This window comes from Carcharhinus amblyrhynchos, chromosome 2 (genome assembly GCF_965287045.1).
Source record: "Carcharhinus amblyrhynchos chromosome 2, sCarAmb.v2.hapA, whole genome shotgun sequence".
In the NCBI taxonomy this organism is placed as follows: domain Eukaryota; kingdom Metazoa; phylum Chordata; class Chondrichthyes; order Carcharhiniformes; family Carcharhinidae; genus Carcharhinus; species Carcharhinus amblyrhynchos.
In genome coordinates, this window is record NC_137325.1 from 101,213,977 (window position 1) to 101,236,053 (window position 22,077).

Consider the following 22,077-nt stretch of genomic DNA (forward strand, 5'->3'; position numbering starts at 1 on the left):
GTGACTGAACACATTGACGAAGGAAGTGCCGTGGACGTAGTGTACATGGACTTCAGCAAGGCGTTTGATAAGGTCCCCCATGCAAGACTTCTTGAGAAGGTGAGAGGGCATGGGATCCAAGGGCCTTTGGCCTTGTGGATCCAGAACTGGCTTGCCTGCAGAAGGCAGAGGGTGGTTGTGGATGGGGCTTTTTCTGAATGGAGGTCAGTCACCAGCGGAGTGCCTCAAGGATCTGTTCTGGGACCCTTGTTGTTTGTCATTTTCATAAATGACCTGGATGAGGAAGTGGAGGGATGGGTAAGTAAGTTCGCTGATGACACGAAGGTCGGTGGTGTTGTGGATGATCTGGAAGGATGGCAAAAGATGCAGCAGGACATAGATAGGATGCAGGACTGGGCGGAGAAGTGGCAGATGGACTTCAACGCGGATAAATGTGTAGTCGTCCATTTTGGCAGAACCAACAGGATGAACGAGTACACTATCAAGGGCAGAAGTCTGAGTAGTGTTGAGGAGCAGAAGGATCTTGGGGTCCGGGTCCACAGGACTCTTAAATCGGCCTCGCAGGTGGAGGAGGTGGTCAAGAAGGCGTATGGTGTACTGGCCTTCATTAATCGAGGGATTGAGTTTAGGAGTCGGGAGGTAATGCTGGAACTTTATAAGACCCTTGTCAGGCCTCATTTGGAGTATTGTGCGCAGTTCTGGTCGCCTCACTATAGGAAAGATGTAGAAGCTATTGAAAGGGTGCAGAGGAGATTTACAAGGATGTTGCCTGGACTGGGAGGCATGCCTTATGAAGTTAGGTTGAGGGAGCTGGGACTCTTTTCCCTGGAGAGACGAAGGTTGAGAGGCGACCTGATAGAAGTTTACAAAATGTTGAGAGGAATAGATAGGGTGGACTCTCAGAGGCTATTTCCCCGGTTTGAAATGGTCGCTACGAGAGGACACAGATTTAAGGTGCGGGGAGGGAGGTTCAGAAGTGATGTTAGGGGTAAGTTTTTCACTCAGAGGGTGGTGAGTGAATGGAATTGGCTGCCGTCAGTGGTGGTGGAGGCGAACTTGCTGGGGTCTTTTAAAAGACTTCTGGATGAGTATATGGGGTTTAATGAGATTGAGGGTTATAGATAGGTCTGTAGGTTGGTAGGTGATGTGATCGGCGCAACTTGTGGGCCGAAGGGCCTGTTTGTGCTGTAGTGTTCTATGTTCTATGACACCAAGGGGCAATTTAGCATGGTAAATCAACCTAATTCATATAAACTAATTCACTACTTTTACATTTCTTCAACTGCATCCTTATAAAAGCAAACATTTCATTGAAGTATTTAATCCCAATGGGAATTCATAGCTCCCCCTTTCAAGAGTCCATAATCACTTGAAGTTGTCAATCAAACCATGAAATGAAAGGCACCCTACTGAGATAATGGAATATTGTTCAATCAGAATTGCAAATCTGAGTCAGTAATGCCACTGGCCTATGAAAACAGAGTGAAATAGCAATCAATGATTTTTTTAAACACTACAGACATTAAAGTTTTAAATGCATTAACATCTTGACAGTTCATTTTGACACTTTTGAAGCTGCCTTTGACAGTTCATTTTTATACTTTTAACAGTTCCAATATGTTTGATTGTTGCTGCGCTTTTGCACTTTTTATGCACATTCATGCTTACTTTTAGTAAATCAACAAGAGGCACCTTACCTCTTCCAAGGGACATATGGCCACCCCAAATAGCATCTGACTTCCTCCATAGTTGACCCAGGACCATATATTCAAAGGGTTACGCTACCACTCCAAAAGGGTACCTCATCTCTTCAAAGGATTCCTCAAAACCTAAACCTGTTCCTACAAAGTCTAACCTATGGACATCATGTTTCACACACCTGGGTCATCAAAATTAAATGTGATTTGCTTTGATTTGTTATTGTCACATTTATTAGTATGCAGTGAAAACTATTGTTTCTTACGCACTATACGGACAAAACATACTGTAAATAGAGAAGGAAAGGAGAGAGTTCAGGATGTAGTGTTATAGTCATAGCTAGGATGTAGAGAAAGATCAACTTAATTCAAGGTTGATCCATCCAAATGTCCGAAGGCAGCAGCGAAGAAGCTGTTTTTGAGTGATGAGCAGAGGCAGCTACTGATTTATATGGGCAGCTGGTGTTCCATGTAACATACATGTGCAAATCCCAACCTGCACCTATGAAAATGGTAGGTACAGTGTTCAGGGGTGGGACCTCCAGGCTTCTGCTTCTCCCTTTTCTACCATTTTCCCAATGGCAGAGTTTTTCTGTCATTATGAAAATCTAAGCTGATGTCTGCAAAGTCAAAGTGTTGATATTGTCACATTGTAAACAATTGTGTTTTAATCTGTTCTAAGATGAAAAAAAGTTGGCTCGCAAGGAAAGATACTCAACATTTGGATACAAGACCCATGTGATTCACATTTATATAGTGATGGGCTTTCAGGTGGGAAGGGTACAGAGGGTCCCATTGTAATACTGGGTTACAGCTTTCCTGAAAATATCACTGAATATCACATATAGGTGAGTCTGTCAGATTCCAAGAGATGGAGAGAGAGAAAGAGAGAGAGAGAACACAGCTAGAGGCCAAACATCTCTGTGGTTCACTGTACTGGAATGCAGGTGGAAGCTCAAGCTTGGATTGAAAAGGACATATTTGTGAAGTGTTAAAATGATGATACAAGATTTGCATTAGGGAAGATCTCCCATAATACCATTACCATGAAGAGCAGTTCTGGGATTAGAAGTATTGAGAAAGGAAGTGGACAGGAGTAAACCCTCAGGAGTTATGAATCAATGTGGATTGATTCTGGGAAAATTAAATGTCTGTTCAAAGACAGTATAATGTATACCTGTGAATTGCATTTTGTTTTTTGGTTATGATAAAAATAAAAAGGGGATATTCTATTTTGTGGCTTAAAGTGTAAATTGCCTACAATGAGACTGTTTAGTTAATATTGCTTATTGCTTTTAGTCTTTCATTACAGTAAACATCTTAAAAATATTAATTTTGTGTAATTCTTTCAGCTATTAACTGGAAGTTCTAATTTCTTTTTTAAAAGTCTCACATGAATCATAAAATAATTCATGGAATGAATGCAATATATGATTCATCATAAAATCTGGAGGGAGTATCCAATCTCACTCCTTAGAGAAACATACCACTTTTATCTAGCCACTGGCCACCCACTGCTCCCCCCCACCCTGCCCCCATTTCAGCTTCTTTGCTGTTTGGCCATTCACATCTTCTATTCACTCTATGGACTGCCATTAGCAATCTTTCCCCGTGTTTTTGTGGCTTTGATTCATCTTTCATTCCCTCACCCTACAACATAAATATCTCATTTTCCAAGCCTTTTGGCTTTAACAAAGGGTCATCTGGACTCGAAACATCAGTTCTCCTTACAGATACTGCCAGATCTGCTGAGATTTTTCAGCATTTTCTCTTTTAGTTTCAGATTCCAGCTTGGGCAGTAATTTGCTTGTACAAAATAAAGTGATTTTCCTGGTCTGGTGCAGGGTTGTATTGGGTCATTCTGACACATCCTGTGAAAACCGTTGTGGTTTGGGGCGTGCTGTCAATGGGTCCAGAAATTTTCAGTGTGAATGGCCAGAAAACTCTGGCCAATAAAGAGATTTCCAACTATTAATTTAAATGGATATGAAATTGGAAAGGCACCCTTATGGGCATGTGGCAATCAGATCAGCAATGATCTTATCAACTGGCAGAACAAGCTCTCACAACCAAATGGCTGTTCCTAATTTGTATGTTTGCATACATGTTCCTAGCTAATATTAAGATCAAATAGAATCTCAAAAAATATGGTAATTCATGAATAAGCATTGCATGTCCTTTCAATATATAATAGTTCAGCTAAGCAGTATGAAACATCATATGTGATCATGTTTTATACTATTGCGATTATACATGACTGTCAAAAATACTTCATTTTAGTGGAATCAAATGTTCCATTGCCAATGAGAAATTCTGTTTGTATTCATTTTCAGTCTCCATACAACCTTGTATAACCAATTCATTTCTCTGCAAAAAGGACTTAGTATACTTTGTTTAATGTGCAGGATTCTATCACTGGAGAGGTTGTAGATTTGCTGCAACCTTATTTGGATATGGATGACTATAACCTTGAAACTGCCAAGAAGGTGTGTGGCAATGTTGCAGGTCTATGTTCGTGGACCAAGGCCATGGCAAGCTTTTTTGATATTAATAAAGAAGTTCTTCCACTGAAGGTATAATATCAGTATTAAATTGCACAACTTATGACTAATGTACGATGCCATGTGAAATCATTTGACCAGCAATTTGCTTCCTATAAAGGTTTTTGGATGATTGATTTTATAATGCTATTCACTGGAGAAATAATATCTCGCTGCTTCTAAAGCTTTTTATTGTAAGTTATGACCTGCTTCCAATTTCTTTGGCATACAAATGCAGCATAACCTAGACAATGTGTATGCAAAAATATAGAGAATGCATATGAGATGGCCTCTGTAAACAGAGGAAGTCCACTCTATGTATGAGCATCCTCCAGCTGTGTTTGCTGTAATTAGGTGCAACATTTGGTTTTATTTTTAGTTTCGTGTGCTCCAATTTCGGCTATAAAGCTGAATATTTATGCTTATATGCAAATCAGGAATTTTCCTCAAAACTCAGCTCTAAAGACTTGATTATATTATTGTAAATGCGACTGTGTTAGTGAAAGTCTAATGGTTTTAATTTGCATTTTATGTGAAGTACTAAGTGAACAGTTAATGGATTTTAACATGCCGGCAGAAATTTAAGTACCCCAACTGAAATATATTTTGCTTTGTTCATACTGTTTATTTATTTTGATGCGTCTTATTTGCAAAAAGGCAAATCTGACTCTGCAAGAGGCCCGATTAGTTGTTGCCAAGGAGGAATTACACAAGGCCCAAGTACAGCTCGATGACAAGCAGCGAGAACTAGATGAAGTGCAGGCCATGTATGATGCTGCCATGTCAGAAAAACAAACACTACTTGATGATGCAGAAGCCTGCAGAAAAAAAATGAATAATGCCACCGCCCTCATTGAAGGCCTTGGGGGTGAAAAGGTAAAACTAAATTTGCCTTAAACCCAATAATAACATTCAGTAAGGACCATTTGTTGAATCTGGACAAATATTAAATAGTTATATATAAATTTAATATAGTTACCACTGAATCAAGTAAAGGCTGTGATTGTGCTGGTCAGCTGCAGGAGGGATGGAGGAATATTCAATTGCTGAGGGATACAACACGCAGGAAGACCGAAAAATGGGGGACGATGGGGGCCCACCTCTAGCCAGATCCAGAAACCCTCAGCCTGCACTCACACAGCTGTGGCCTGGATCTCTCAGTGATCTTGGCCTCTGTGATCTCGGATCTCTGTGATCTTGGTGGCACTGATGAGCAATGGACAGCTGCTGATCCCTGCTTGGCTCTCGGAGAGTGGGATTTCTGTCCCCGGGTCCTAAATTTTAGGAAAGGCCCCCTGCTGGCCAGTTAAGCATCAGAGTGGCACTTAGTGCAACAGGCCTTTCCCAACAGAGGTGATACAGGACTTTGTGCCAGCTCTTTGGCCGGCAGGCAGGACCCCAGTTGCTGGATTAAATTTCTCACCTTCTTTCATGCTAATGTTTAGGCAGCAGAACCTGAACACTCTGCTGAGAGTTCTTCAGACCTTTCTCCTCCTCTATTTTCCAGTGGCTTCTGCTATGGTGTGCATGTCCTCTGTTTATTTTCCAAGTGTGATATTTTTGAAAGCTGGGCTTGCACATCACAAAGGTATAAACAAGCAAGAGCTTTACTGGAAAGGTGTTAAAAGCCTGTTAAGATAGACTGCCAATTTGCCTGCACAAATGGCTGATGACATCATCAGGATGTCATATGATCGGTCTCTTAAAGTACCCTTGTTCCAACTCAGAATGTGAATGCATAGAAGTCATTCTGTATCCCGAGAGGCTTGCTACTAGTACACCCCACTGGTTTATACCAAAACCATGATGTCACAAAGAGTTTGGCAGGACTTGCTACACATTTCCTGCAGACTTTTGCAACTTCAAACCACAGAACAAAACGACAAACATTTGTACAATTGAAACAGCCCCCAAGAAGAAATCAACCAGAAACTAACCTATGTGTAGTTATTGCCTGCTACCTGCTCTGTGTCCATCACTGAGCGAGCGCATAAATGCCCTCACTACTATGGCATCCAGTGCAATTCAGTCTACAAGTGTGCTCAGACATCATAGGGGAATGTGGGAGCTCTCAGAGCATTTGTTGTGCCCAATAAGTGGACTCAAGCAATTTCAATTTCTCATGAACAAATTGAATGGAAAAGATCCAGGTAACTAAATCAGACAATTATCACAACTTAAACAATGTCAGTAGCTGCAATACAATTGGAAAGTTTGGATGGTTATGCAGATCCTTCAGCTTTGCTCCTGTAGTTCAGAACATTAGTCAATCTCTTAGAACTCTCGCTCATATATTGGAATACTATAACTGACAGCATATTAATTAGGCCCAGCACCTAAAATCACCGTGACCTCATGCCATGAACCAAAATCAGTGGTTCCCCATTGGAATCTTGCTGTCAGTTAAAATCCTGTCCAATATCTGTAAGCTGGCAGCTACATGAAGCATTCCCATTTATTGAAGTGTGGAGACATTTATCAATAGTGGTATTAAAGGTAGACACAATTAACAAAATATAGAGCTGAACTTCGGAATTAAAAATGTAAATTAAGTTGGGAAGCAATTTGGTGAAACCATTTAACATTATTTTCTTTAACAATGCCACAGATTCGGTGGACAGAAAGCAGTAAACTTTTCCAGGATCAGATTACTCGATTAGTGGGTGATGTGTTGTTGGCCACTGGATTCCTCTCCTACTCTGGCCCATTTAATCAGGAATACAGGAACCTTTTGATTCAAATATGGAAAGAGGAGATGAGCAACAACAATATTCCATACAGTGATGTGAGTGAATGTTTAGAAATGAAAAATTCTTCTGTTTTATTAAATTTAATTAAGTTTAAGTTCATTTATTAGTGATGCCAGTAGGCTTACATTAACACTGCAATGAAGTTACTGTGAAAATCCCCAGTTGCCACACTCCAGCGCCTCTTCGCGTACACTGAGGGAGAATTCAGCATGGCCAATCCGTCTAACCAGCACGTCTTTTGGACTGTGGGAGGAAACCAGAGCACCCAGAGGAAACTGATGCAAACATGGGGAGAAGGTGCAGACTGTGCACAGATAGTGACCCAAGCTGAGTCCCTGGTGCTGTGAGCAGCAGTGCTGCCACGCCATTGTGCTGCCTCAGTAATCTAATAATCTGGTTGCATTTAGCAAATAATTGAAGTTGAATTATTAAAAGCATAGAATTGGGTTATCAATTTGCCACCTGAGCATAAAAGGGATCTGTTGCCCATTTTAGAAACAAACCGTTTTCCATTTCCAACAATTTCAATGGAAGTGAACATCAGTCAATTCCCATTTTGGGAGGTTGATCTCCAAAGCCACTTTGTACCCCTGGGCATCATGTTAAAAATCTACTCCACTAAACCTCTGACATTTTAGAAATACTGATACATTTTGAGAAGTAGAATAATTCAAAATTGTAGTGTGTTTAAATGTTTTAAATTATTCCCCAGTCCGGGTTGGGGAGGGTGGTGGTGGTCCCAATGGCAGATGACAGGAAAAGGTTGATAGGAATAGATAATAATGGGGAAGATTAATGAGTCTCATTGCTTTTGGGACTAACAAGCGATGCTGTTTAATTCCTGAGCCCAACCAGCATATAGAGCCTGAGAGAGAGCTGTAAAATAAATAAGCCATTTCTGAACAGTTGTCTTCATGATTTGATTTCAAACTCTGTAGAATCATTATAAATGCCGCTATTGCTGTAAGCAGGAGCAGATTTTCAAGAGAAATAGAGCAAACGTAAAAAATATTTTTATCTTTAATCAGCCTATTGCTTTATTCTTTTGCAATCATATCCTTCCCAACCTGTATTTTGCCATCTTTGACTTCTCTGTGCATTTTTTTTTGTAATCTTTTCTTTGATTCTGTCTTTCTCACTTTTCTTTATTATAGTTAGGATAAATTGTTCGAGGCAACAGGATTGGATTTTATTCTCCCCCTGCCAGAGGATTTGAAGGTGATGCAATTCATAAAATCCAGTTTGTGATATTCCCATCGCCTGTCCATCCACCTCTAATCCTCCAATCTGTTTGAAATTTTACTAGGCAGAAGATGGGGTGGAGGGTTTAAGCGCTGATGGCCGGGGTGGTCTGTTTGCCGTTTGCCCTTTGCCCTATTGAAATGGCCATTTAAGGACCTCATCCCAACCTCACCACTATTTTATCTGTGGCTGGGGGAGGCCCATGCTAATTTCAGCTTGGACACTCACTCCAAATTGCTAAAATCTTTTTTTGACCAAGTTTGGGTAGAGCTGTACAAAGCACCATTGTTCTAGTCATGTTTTCATGACTATTGTTTCTTAAGTTATTTCAAATTGTGTTATAATCTCAATGGACACTAGTAACTTTTAAAAAGGCATTCAAACTCTCAATATTATTAATTAAAAGAATTACACCATAGGATTTCATTTTTTAAACAAAATGTATTTTGCAGTACAGAAGTTAAACAAAACAAGCACGACAAACAACACTGGGTAGGATTTTCTGCCCCCAACACCGGCAGGCATCTTCGCAGGCAACATGGGAAAAATTGGAGAGCTGATGACTTTAACACCTCTCCAAATTTTCCCTTCCTGCCCTTGATGATGGTTAACAGTGATGGGGCCAGAAAATTCCACCTACTATATTTTGTAAACAATTGCTGGTATACCTTACACCCAATAATCTCAGCATTCCTTGTTGTACGTTTATTTCTGCACACGTAATATACTTTCGGAATCTTGATTCCTTCATTTCTCCTGGATCAAAGTAAGGTGCGTCACAGATCTCAGGAATTCACTGTGATTCTCCCCAATGTTTCCACTATTCTTTGGTTAGGCAAACTCTCCTGCAATTCCTTATGATTGAGGACATTCCATCTTAAGCCTGAGCCTCACTGCTTTCTCACTTAATGACTCCAAATCAGAAAACAGCTTTAGTGTCTATTAACCCCATGCCACTGGTCTACATATCCAGGCAGATTCTCCTATAATAATAAAAAAACCCAAAATACTGTGGATGCTAGAATCTGAAACAAAACAGAAATTGCTGAAAAATCTCAGCAGGTCTAGTAGAATCTGTGGAGAGACAGTAGAGCCAACAGGATATCCTGACTCAAAATGTTGGCTCTATTCTCTGTCCACAGATGCTGTCAGATTCTCTCTCCGCTTGTTTCAAAGCTGTTCAGGCTTCAACTGACGCAGTTGAAGATAAATCACACAGTAACTCCAAAACTAAGAGAAAAAAGCATCCTAGTAATCTATCCTAATGCAATGAGATTTAAACAAAGTATCTCCAATTCCTAAACCTTCCCTTTGTTCCTGGAAACAATATGAACAACTAAAACCCCTTACTGAATGCTGCATGCATCTCAATTCCATCAGTAAACTCAGAAAGGGGCCACCCGTGTTTAGTGTTTTCCCACTTCCAACTTGGAACTTATGAATTAACCATAGGCCATTCTTTGAATTGCAATTACTTCAGGTTTGTTTACAAGCTTCACACTGGATGTTTTCATTCATCTTGCGTTTAAACATTTCAATCCCCAAACTAAAAAGTTATATTCCTAAAAGGTATGAATCATAAATTAGACATTCACAACACAGGCTTGTAATTAAATCCCCACACAATAGAGTTCAGCTAAGTTTATTATTCCTGTTTAGATGCCCACTGGAGTCTTTCTTTGAAAGTATATGGGGAGATAATGTTCAGTATCTTTGTTGACACCTCACAAGACCTGGAATAGCAAAAAGCCCCATTGTATATGCAGCCTATTATTATGCCCTGCAAGATAATTTAGCAGTACTGAGCTTTAACAGAAAATTGAACACATATGTACGAATGAAGCAATTGTGATAATTTGATTTTTCTCCCATTCCCTTTCTTCAAAGAAAGAAATTCCAATTCTGTTGAATATAGATTAGAACTTTTTTTTTATTTATTCATTTAGGGATGTAGGCTTCACTGGCTAGGCCAGCATTCATTGTCCATCCCTAGTTGCCCTTGAGAAAGTGAGGGTGGGCTGCTTTCTTAAACTGCAGTGGTCCCTGAGTTGTAGGTACACTCTCAGTGCTGTTAGGGAGTTCCAGGATTTTGACCAATGACGGTGAAGGAATGAAGTGGAAATGCTGGCATTGGACTGAGGTGGGCACAGTAAGTAGTCTCACAACACTAGGTTAAAGTCCAACAAGTTTATTTGGTATCACAAGCTTTCAGAACACTGCTCCTTCATCAGGTGATGGAGTTTAACCTGGTGCTGTGAGAATCCTTACAATGAAGGAATAGTGATATATTTCCAACACAGGATGGTGAGTGACTTGGAGGGGAACTTTGAGTGGTGGTGTTTTCAGGTATCTGCTGCTTTTGTCCTTTTAGATAGTAGCTGCTATGAGTTTTGAAGGAGCCTGGATGAGTCCCTGCCTTTGCTGCCAATCTCCTTCCCCTGCAACTCTTGCCCCATAACCCTTGACCCACCATCAATCACGTGTAGCTTGGGATTCAGGAATAAGGAAAGGTGGCTGAGGCAGAACAGGTACAAACCAGTGCTGACATCCACTGATGTGCACATACTAATGACATCAGTGGAAGAGACCATGCATGAACCAATGGACACTAAGCACAAGCGCAACAGCTCCTGGCACCTGGCCGATTGACATCAGGCATTATTATGGAGGGAAGAAGGATTCTAACTCAGTTGGTTAAATGAATTAAGTGGTGTTCCTCAGGGATCTGCACTGAGCCCTCAATTTTTCATCACATTTATTGTTGATGGAGGAGTAGAAAGTTGTATAACTGAATTTGCAGAAGGCACTAAATTGGAAGGCACAGCAAACAGCGCAGACTGGAGCTGGAAGTTATAAAGAGGCAGATTAAGTGAGTTGACAAAACTGTGCAAATGGACATCATTGCTGGCAAGCATGAAGTCATCTGCATTTGACCTAAGAGTAATAAACCAGAGTGTTTTTTAAATGGTGAGAAACCAGGACCATGTGGAAGTTAGAGAGGAGCAAAGAAATTTAGATGTCATTATACAGAAATCACTAAAAGCCACTGGATAGTTACAAAAAGCTACTAAATTTCTTGTGGAATGCTGACCTTTCTTTCAAAAGGAATAGGAAGACAAAAAAGGGGAAATATTTACTTCTGCTGTAGTTCATTTGTCAATTCTCAGGAAGGATATATTGACCATGAAACAAATTCCCTAGCACGATACCAAAAGTAATGGGTTAAAATATGAGAACAGGTTGCTTAATCTGGCTTATATTCCCTGGAGCATGGAACTTTGAAAAGTGATCCAATTGATATGTTTCAAATGAAATAATTGACAAGATCGATGCGTTAAAAAAATTTCCTCTGGTGGAGTCCAGGACAAGGGGCTTAATCTTAAAGTTAGAGCCAAACAATTCAGGAAGCACATTTTCATACCATGGATAGTGGAAAATCTGGGACTTGTTCACCCAAAAGCCTGTGATTAAATTGTAAGTCTGAGATTTAAATTGAAGCTTGTAAGACTGAGATTGAATTTTTTTAAGTTAAGAATATCAAGGGAGCTAAGGTGGGTGAATGGAATTCAGTTACAGATCAACCACAATATAACTGAGTGTAAAAAGACTCAGGGGGCAGAATTGCCTTTTCTTGTTCATTTGCAAAAATATTTATTTTCAGCCCCAGTTTCTGTTCAGTAAATCAATGTGATTATGAGCGTTTTCTATGGCCTTGTTATATTTATTCACATAGATATTCATTTGAAGCTTCTTGTGAAACCAACAGACAGTAACTTAAATTTCTTTGGGCTTTGGCTGCTGTTGATCAGTTACCATTTTTTTCAAATTGGTGGTGCTGTCTAGAATTTTTAAGGAAGAGTTAATCAGGCTAGATGGCTTATATAAAAACACAATGGATGGCTTACATTGTTGTTGCAGAAGAAGAGAAATGGAAGAACATACTTTATCATGTCAGGCATGGACAATTTATTAATTTCTAATACAATGAAAAATTAATTGAGTTTTATTACTATAAGATCATATACTGTATTAGTGGTATTATTTATTCTATTACTTAATATACTTGTTTAACAGTTCGAGCACAAGAAAAGTGTACTGATGCTCTGCTGCATTATTACGACATAGACAGAAGCAATGGCTGAAATAATCGGAAAAAGTTCTTTATCCATTACTCAAATATGCTGTAAAACATTTCTAGAAATCTGGGAAAGTGAATGTATTCTCTGGGATATAGAGAGGTTTTTAGGGTCAGACAGAGCGAGGACGTGTCCCCTTTTCTTGCTCTGCCACTTTTTGTTCAACTCAAGTACAACCTTTGTTACCCCTTGTGATGCCTTGCCCTTATATTGAGGCTTGTTATATTCTTGCCCCCTGGAGTTTTTCCATTTTTATTCATATTAGTCTTTTTTTGCGCAGAGTGGTGGATGTGCTGGGTAAATGTCTGGTGGAGGAAAAAGGGGGTTGTTTTGTTTGTGGGAGGAAGGAAAAATTTGAGGAGGTAAAGAGGGAGCCTGAGAGAGGGGGAAACTTTGGGTCTGAAATGCAACTCAAAAATATCTTGAGTATAGGACATCCAAAAACATAAAAATTGATTTGCATGAGGTTGGATTCTCAGAAGCTGTTTTATCATTTGAGGGAGCAGGAGTGCAATTCACTTCTGCAACAGGGGAGAAGAAATGAGCAAACCACATCAATCATTACTATACATACTGAACAGCTCATTGCAGAACAAATTGGCAAGGTTCTGACAATAGACTTCATCCCTATTCAGGCCACAGTGTTGGAAACCAAATGAAAGCGAGGAATTTCTATTTTGCTTTTAAAATTGACTTGGAAGTAGGCAGCAAAGCTGACCATCTTTGGATTATATATAATTCTGTGAAGCAGCAACCATTGCAAAAATATTTTCTTTTGCTTCTGCATGTCCTTTGTATCCTACCATTGCTTTCAAGGCTGCATGAAATGAAAGCACTCTTATAAATAAGTATCATTGTTCATTTTCTATGAGCCTATTCATGACGTTAGACAAATGGTTACAACATTGAGTTGCAATATCTTTAACAGTTTTTATTCATTTTCACCTTCAGGACATCAACCTAATCAATATGTTGGTTGATAATGCTACAATTGGTGAATGGAACCTCCAGGGACTTCCAAGTGATGATCTGTCAATCCAGAATGGTATCATAGTAACCAAAGCAACAAGGTACCCACTGCTGATTGATCCACAAGGACAAGGCAAGATTTGGATTAAAAATAAAGAAAAGGACAATGAGTTGCAGGCAAGTCTGAGAAAATGTTTTTTCTGTCTAATGGGGTAGGATTTCCACCTTGGGGTCTAATTGCTGATTCAAATTGTGCCCTAAACCACTGACTTACTATCAAATTGATTGGCATCTTTCCAAAGGTCAAATCTGCCAAAAATCTTGCACTTTAAAAATAATTCAGCAAAAAAAAGGCACAAGAAACTACAAAATATCACGAATGAAGCCCAGTCCATCATGCAAACCAGCCTCACATCAATTGATTCTGTCTACACTTCCCGCTGTCTCGGAAAAACTGCCAGCATAATTAAGGGCCCCACACGTCGCAGACATTCTGTCTTCCATCTTCTTCTGTTGGGAAAAAGATACAGAAGTCTCAGGACACATACCAACCGACTCAAAAACAGCTTCTTTCCTGCTGCCATCATACTTCTGAATGGGCCTATCTCACACTAAGTTAGTCTTTCTCTACACCCTAGCTATGACTGTAACAGTAAATTCTGCACTCTCTCTTATCTATTTATGGTATTCTTTGGCTGTATAACACGCAAGAAATAATTCCTTTCACCGTATATCAATACATGTGACAATAATAAATCAAATCAAGTCAAAAATCCTTCTTATTATTAAAAATGATAACTTGAAATCTGATTAAAACAGCAGATAATCACAAGGGTTTTTAATCAAATTTTAAATTGCAAAAATTGCTTCAGAAGAAGTCTATTTACTTTGGAGATATTCGCCTGTTTCTTAGCAAATCAAAACACAAGTCAAATTTAAAATCTGTTGAAATGGATGATTTAATGTTCTTGCACAAGAGCCAGTTTATTAAAGCCTCCTTGAATGCACGCAAATGAGCACAATTAGTGGAAACTTTCAACAGTAATTAATTCACCCTGGGTGCTTGGCCAACGTTGTGCACAGAGCCTGTATTCATCACAACATTTCTGGGTTGCAAAAACTCAAAATGTGCTGAACACGATTTGCCCTGAATCTTCTGTGCCTGTTCGGCTGATTTTAGCCAAGTTGTGTCAAAACAAACAACAATCAAGCAGAAACACCAGGCATATATCTTATAATTATCCCAAATTTAAAATATAAATGCTAGTGATTTAAAATAGCAAAGAATACGCCTGTCTAATACAGTGATTGCTTTCATTAAGGTAAACAGATCATTTCAATGTTTCTTTGCCAGTAATTATCCCTCAACAAGCATTATAAAATGTAATTCACCTCATACAATTCATTGTTGTTTGTGGAATCTTGTTTTATGTCAGGCGGCTGTCACATTCTGCCTGACAGAACAGTGACTGTGCTTCAGAGCAATTAATTGCATGTCACGCTGTTTGAGATATTTCGAAGACAAGATAAGGAACTATATGAATTAAATCCTTTTGCCTTAAAAATAAAACTTTTTGTAAACTGGTATAATGGAAATATCACAAACATGCACAGGAGGCAAGCATGCTTGCAGCACCTTAATGCTTTGTAAACATTTGGCTATTTTAAAACTATAAAAAAAAGCTGACTGATAGCTTCACTTGCACCGCCATCACTTTCCCAGCCCCCCCCCTTTATCTCGTACCTAAACAGCCACACGGAAAATATCTTTGAAAAGCATGACATCAAGGATGCTGGATTTCTGATGTAAAAAAAGCAGAATAATCAGCAAATCGGTCAGCTTCTGCGGAGAGTTAATGACCTGAGTTTTCACCCTCAAGGTAGGTAGTGGGAGTTGGGAAAATTCCCGCCTCAGCTCACTTGCCCTAGGAGAAAGTGCTTCCAAAGGTGGAATCTTCATTGCCCTGGGGTAGGCAAAGGCTGCAGTTGGGTCAGCCAACCAGGAGAGTGTTTGGAGACAACCACAGGGGCTGCTGGGAAATGAGATGACCCAGTTAGGTGCTATGGAATTTCACTGCAGTTAAAATAAAAGAACAAAAGCCCTCCTGCTCTCATACTGCACAGTCCCACATACTCCCCTGGTCCAATATGCTATCTCAGGCTTAAAATAGTATAAAGTTATGAATAAATTGTATTTTCTTAAAACTTTGTTTTTCACACACCCCTCTGGTACATAAGAACATAAGAAATAGGAGCAGGAGTAGGCCATCTAGCCCCTCGAGCCTGCCCCGCCATTCAATAAGATCATGGCTGATCTGTCGTGTCTCAGTTCCACATTCCCGCCCTCTCCCCATTACCCTTAATCCCCTTGCCTATCAAAAACCTATCAACCCGCGTCTTAAAAATATTTAGCGAGGCAGCCTCCACCACTTCAACGGGCAGAGAATTCCAGAGATTCACCACCCTTTGAGTGAAGAAGTTCCTCCTCAACTCCGTTCTAAACCGCCCCCCCTTTATCTTGAGGCTGTGCCCTCTAGTCCTACTGTCCTTTCTGAGCGGGAAGAGCCTCTCCACCTCTATCCTATCCACCCCATTCATCATCTTATATGTCTCAATAGGTACAATGGGCTTAATTGTTGCTGCACAATATAGTGGGTCAATGGACATGGAATTGTTAAAGGGGCAATAAAGTGGGGTTAGGTGGAGAAACATAGCTTGGAATGGGTGCATGAGGGTCCAAAGTGAACTTATGGTGGGGAATAACTTGGCATTGGAGACATGAAAGGTGATGGGGTGGATGGAGAGGCAAAGCTTGACATAAGGGCATGAGAAGTCATTGGGATGGACGGAGGATCATACTTTGGCAATGAGGGCCTGAGGAGGATCTTCTCAATTTATCTTTTAAAAGGTCCGCTCTTGCAACTAGGGTTAACAATTCTTCTGAGGATTCATGAACCACGACTCTTTAAATCCTGGTCTGACTCCATGAAAATTGCAGAGGAGTGGGACTTGCCTATCTCCGCAATGGTCAGGAGTGCTAGATGCAGGCTTTTGACAGGAACCAGTCTGCACCAATTAAATGCACGTCTGAAAATCAGACAATCTGGAAATTCTCTCATGAATTGTGGAATTGGGACCCACCTGTCATTTTTAAAGGGCTCCTACATCGTTCTGACTCCATGGAAATTCAAACCAATGGGCAGAACGTTTTCCTATTTTCAGAACGTATGGCAGCAGGAGGAAAAAATGGCAAGGAAGCCACTGGCCACAAAGGCGGCTTCTCTGCCATATTACTAAACATATAGAAAAATAATTAAGAGGCAGGTCCGATAACTTTACACTGGCAGCCACACTTTCAAATGGGAGCAGAAAAGTTCTCCTCAATATATCACTTTGATGACCTTTGTCAGAACTGGAAAAGTTAGAGATGCTTTAAACAAAAACAAAGACAAATGAGAGAAGTGAGGAAAGTGTCAATACAGCTTTTGGAAGACCAAAAAAAGAACCCCCCTTCTTGAAATGTTTCTGACCTCTCAGGCAACATATTGAGGATCAGGAATATTCTAAGAAGCAAATTCAAAATGTTTTGACACCTTCAAATATAGTAGATATTATATTGCAACTTTTTTGTGCAGTGATTTAGCACAGGGTTCTGTCCTGTAAAGACAAGTTGACAATTACATTGACAGGCTTGTGTAAGTGTCAGCATGCATTACAGTACTTTTTGTATGACAGATAAAGTGCCAAAATGCATTCAAAAGTGGAGAAAAGACTTTTGGTAAATCCTCCTGTCATGTTTGGGACTGTGATCTATATGCACAAACAGCTTTGTCTTTGAAAATAAATTTCCTGCTGTTGCAAGTTGAAATGAAATCTAAACATATGCTCCCTTCATTGAAAACAAGCAATCTACTTTGAAACAGGAACATAGCACTGTCTGCTCTTCCAACTTTTAGAGTTTTATAGCTGCAATGTAATGTATTGACAGCTATGACCATTATGAATGTTTGGCTGAGTTCTAAAAGCTAAAATGGCTGAACTTATGCTCAGTTGGTTGCATGTTCACTAATGATTCGCATAGTTCTAAGTTTGATCCCAAAAATCAAGGCAGTCACTTCAGTATGGAGGGAACACTGCATCGTTGGGAGTGCTAATCACTCGGACATGATGTTAAACCAAACCTACATTTGCCTTCACAATCAAATGTAACTCCTGCTCATTCTATTTATTCTTCAAGCTATAACCCTCTCTAAGAGCAATACAATCACTGCGGGAGTTGAAACCAACTCCATACACATCTAGCTACAGGCACAGAAGCATTAATTTAGTTTTCTGTATTCGTTCATGGGATGTCACTGGCAAGACCAGCATTTGTTGCCATCCCTAATTACTCTTGAATTAAGCAGTTTGCTAGGCCATTTCAGAGGGCATTGAAGAGTCAACCCCATTGCTCTGGGTCTGGAGATACATGTAGTCCATGTACAGCAGATTTTCTTCCCTAAAGGACATTAGTGAACCAGATAGATTTTTTACAACAATCGACAATGGTTTCATGGCCATCATTAGACTTTTAAGTCCAGATTTTTTTTTTATTGAGTTCAAGTTTCACCATTTGCTGTAGTTCTCAGAGCATTACCCTGAATCTATGGATTACTAATCCAGTAACAATACCACTATGCCACCACCCCGCTTAAAAAGCTCACTTAAAACTTGACATTATGTTTACCAGTACAAATATGAATTCCTTAAACTACCTTTGTTTTCTTAGTAATAATTAATGTATAATAGGTTTTTGCCTCCCATGAATACTGAAGTAGGAAACACAGCACAGAAATATTCATCGAAACCAGTCTGTCATTCACTCAAGCCAACTCCTACCTTTCCTCATCCAAATCTACCACTATAACCCCTTGATCCCTTCTCCCTCATATGCTTAATTATATTTCTCTTAAATGCATCAATACTATTTTCTTCAACCATTCATTGTGGTAGTGAGTTCCACATTCTCAACATAATAAACAGATATCATGAGAAATAAGAGCAGGAATAGGTTATTTCCCTCCTTGATTCTGTTATGTCAGTCAATAAAATCAGGGCTGATTTGATATCACCTTAAATTCTATTTTCCTGTCCCACAACACTCATGACTCCCTTACCAATCAAAAGCCTGGATGTGGAGCTGCCGGCGTTGGATAATGGTTGGATCTTACAATTGTGTCTTTGCCTATATATGCCGTGCTTGTGAACCTACCTCTCCACTCTCCTGATGAAGGAGCAGCGGTCCAAAAGCTCATGATTCCAAATAAACTTGTTGGACTTTAACCTGGTGTTGTGAGACTTCTTACTGAATCAAAGGTCTGTCCAACTCGAGCCTTGAATATATTCAATGACCCAACCTCTGCTGATGGAAGAAAGTTACAAACATTAACAACCCCCTGACAGAAGAAATTAATGCTGAACTCATGGAATCACAGAATCGTAGAATCCCTACAGTGCAGAAGGAGGCAATGTGGCCCATTGAGTCCACACTGACCACAATCCCACCCAGGCCCTATCCCTGTAACCCCATATATTTACCCCGCTAATCCTCCTGACACTAAGGTCAATTTAGCATGGCCAATCCATCTAATCTGCACATCTTTGGCATGTGGGAGGAAACTGGAGCACCTGGAAAAAACCCACGCAGACACAGGGAGAATGTGCGAACGCCATACAGACAGTGACCCAAGGCCAGAATTGAACTTGGATTCCTGGTATTGTGAGGCAGCAGGGCTAACCACTGTGTCGCCATGCCATACCTTTAATATTTAAGACTCAGTCTTTAATATTTAGAAATTGTGACTTCTAGTTGTAGGTTCCTTCATAAAAGGAAACATCAGGCACGATTTTACCATTTTGATTCTAACAGCTGAATCTGGGAGTGTTTCAGATCTGACTTGTTGACCCGTTTTCAGGCACTCCCATGTGTGCTCTGCCTGAAAAAATAGCGATTCTGAATCGCACCGCAGAAACCTGTGACCGGGACTTATTGTGCTTGAAACACTGCAGCTTTGATTGGAGCCTTCAACTGCATATGCGCAGAGAAAAAAATTTGAAAAATGCTCCCCTGCCACATCGCTCCCGGGTCCAATAATGCCTCCCCACTGGTCTCCACAGACATTGCACCCCCCCCCGCCCACCACAACATAATTGCCCTCCCCTTATCCCTCCTCCCTCCGCTACCCAAACCGATCGCGGTCTCCTGCTTCCCTTCTCCCCCACTGATCACACAGAGAATGGCAGCTCCCCTACCAGAGAGTCATCTGACCCACCTCCCGACTCTCCATCCGAGAGCCATCTGACTCGCCTCCCTCATCCCCCCACCAGAGAACCATCTGACCCGCCTCCCCCCCCCCACCAGAGCCCTCTGACTTGCTTCCCTCTTTCCCCTATCAGAGAGCCATCTGACCTGCCTGCCTCCCACCTCCCCCCCCACCCCTGTCAAAGAGCCATCTAATATGCCTCCCCCCTATCAGAGAGCCATCTGACGTACCTTCCTCCCCCCAACCAGAGAACCATCTAGCCCGCCTCCCTCCCACCCCCTGCCCCACCACCGATCTGAGTCAGGGAGACACTAGAAGTTCTGAACTTACCTCCTCAGAAACTGGAGTGCCCAAATTGGACCTTTGTGGACCATATCTGTTTTGCGCCAAATCTGGATGGGCGAAGGTGGTGGCAAAGGGGGAAATGCCAGTAAGTTTGGGCGTCCAGCCCATTAAGTCAATTTAACTGCATGGAAATGCATTTAAATTGCCGTTGCGCCTGTTTTGGGCACAGTCCTTATCATGGTCAGTTTAGGCGCTTGGTAAAGGGGGAACGGCAGGGAGGCAGGCGTGGATCGGGCAACTCACCTCACGTCTGATTTTACCAAGTTTTCACGCCTGAAAATGGGCACAAGTTTATGGTAAAATTGGCCCCATCTCCTCATTCCTATCAAACCTCCTCAGATTCTCATATGTTGCAATAAAATCACCTTTCTTCAAAACTCTAATGAATTTAGACCCAAGTTGCTTAACCTTTCCTCATAAGAACCATTTCATCCCAGGAATCAACCTCAAGAATCTTCTCTGAACTAAAATCTTTGAGTAAAGTTTCTTCTGGATTGCCTAATGTTTGGTGACTATCTTATTTAAGTCCCTAGTTAAGCTCTGTCCCACTTGAGGAAACATTCTGTATTTATGAGACTTTTCATTATTTTAAAAAACTCTATCATATCACCCTTTTTTCTTTACTTTTCAAGAAAAGCTTCTCTTTGAATTCTCTCAAATGCCTCCATGTCCCTTTCTTAACATGGTGACCAGAACTCCATGCAGTATTTTTAAGTGTGAACTAATTAATGTTTGATAAAGGTGTAACAGAACTTTCAATTCTTTACCTCTTGAAATAAAGCCTACTACTTTGTTTGTTTAATCAGCTTACTAACCTTTGATGCAATTTTTAGTGATTTGTGTGTCTGCAGTCAGAATCCCTTTGTCTTTCTATTCTATCCTTTCTTCCCTCATACTTATCTGTGTTGGCACAGTAAGTAGTCTTGTAACACCAGGTTAAAGTCCAACAGGTATATTTGGTAGCACGAGCTTTTGGATCACCGCTCCTTCATCAGGTCATTCATCAGGCACTCACCTAATGAAGGGGCAGTGCTCCAAAAGCTCATGCTACCAAATAAACCTGTTAGACTTTAACCTGGTGTTGTGAGACTATTTACAGTGCCCAACCCAGTCCAATGCTGGCAACTCCACATAATCTACCTGTGTTGAACATCCTTTGCCATTTATATACCCATTTTGCAAGTTTATTAATGCCCACCCATCATTTGTTACAGTTGTCCTCTGTATTGAATATTCTCTTCAATTTGTGGAATCCATAAAATTAGAAATATTGGGGAAAATTTCATGGCCCTCCCAACCCCCTTTTGATATTTGAGGTGGGAAGGCATGTAAAATAAAGCTGTTGGCTAGCTCGCCACCTTCCCACTCAGTCCTGAACTGTCCCTCATTTTACAGTGGACATGAAATGCATGAGCCTTACACCTAAGCCTATTGAGGCGCTTATGTTGCCAATTTAAGGCCACTGTGATCTGTTTCTGCCTCTATTGCTATAATAAGGTGGGCAAGGAAAGGTGACAGGCAAAAGACCAGCCCTCAACTTGAGGTAAATGATGGGAAAAAAGACGCAGTACCTTCTTTGTGAATGTGCACATCAACTGTACACCACCCCCCCCCCCCCCCCCCAAAGATGATATCCCCTCTTTGTGCTTCCCCATCTCCCTCTCTGTCCCCCTCACGGGGGTCCTTGATCCTTCCCTATCCAAAAACCACAGACTTGTCTGTAACTCCAGCATCCATAAATGTGTCTCTGGGATTTCCCTTGTAGCCCCAGCAGCAGACATCACTGCATTTCCTGATGCTGCTGGAACTATTTAGTTATGGGCCAATCCGATTGGCCAGCAGCTCTTGAGGTTTTGACTTGTTGTTCCTGATGGGTGGAAGTCCCACTGTCATTTTGTTATGATCACCCCTACAAATTAACGCTGCAGAACAGCCCTTGGTTGGCATGCTAGTACAGTGATTAGCACTGCTGCCTCACAGCACCAGGGATCAGGGTTCAATTCCCAGTTTGGGTTACTGTTTGTGCAAAGTTTGTACGTTCTCCCATGTCTGTGTGGGTTTTCTCTGGGTGCTCAGTGTCCAACCACAGTCTGAAA

At 40.8% G+C, this 22,077-nt stretch overlaps 1 protein-coding gene across 1 annotated transcript in view; it reads left to right on the top strand.

Moving 5' to 3' along the window:
• Positions 1 to 22,077, top strand: part of dnah5l (dynein, axonemal, heavy chain 5 like) — a 326,877-nt gene that overhangs the window by 209,169 nt on the left and 95,631 nt on the right. The window contains exons 59-62 of the mRNA XM_080217022.1: positions 4,103 to 4,270; positions 4,895 to 5,113; positions 6,846 to 7,022; positions 13,317 to 13,511. Of these exons, the coding sequence (XP_080073148.1) occupies positions 4,103 to 4,270; positions 4,895 to 5,113; positions 6,846 to 7,022; positions 13,317 to 13,511 (759 nt within the window). The remainder of the gene's footprint in view (positions 1 to 4,102; positions 4,271 to 4,894; positions 5,114 to 6,845; positions 7,023 to 13,316; positions 13,512 to 22,077) is intronic.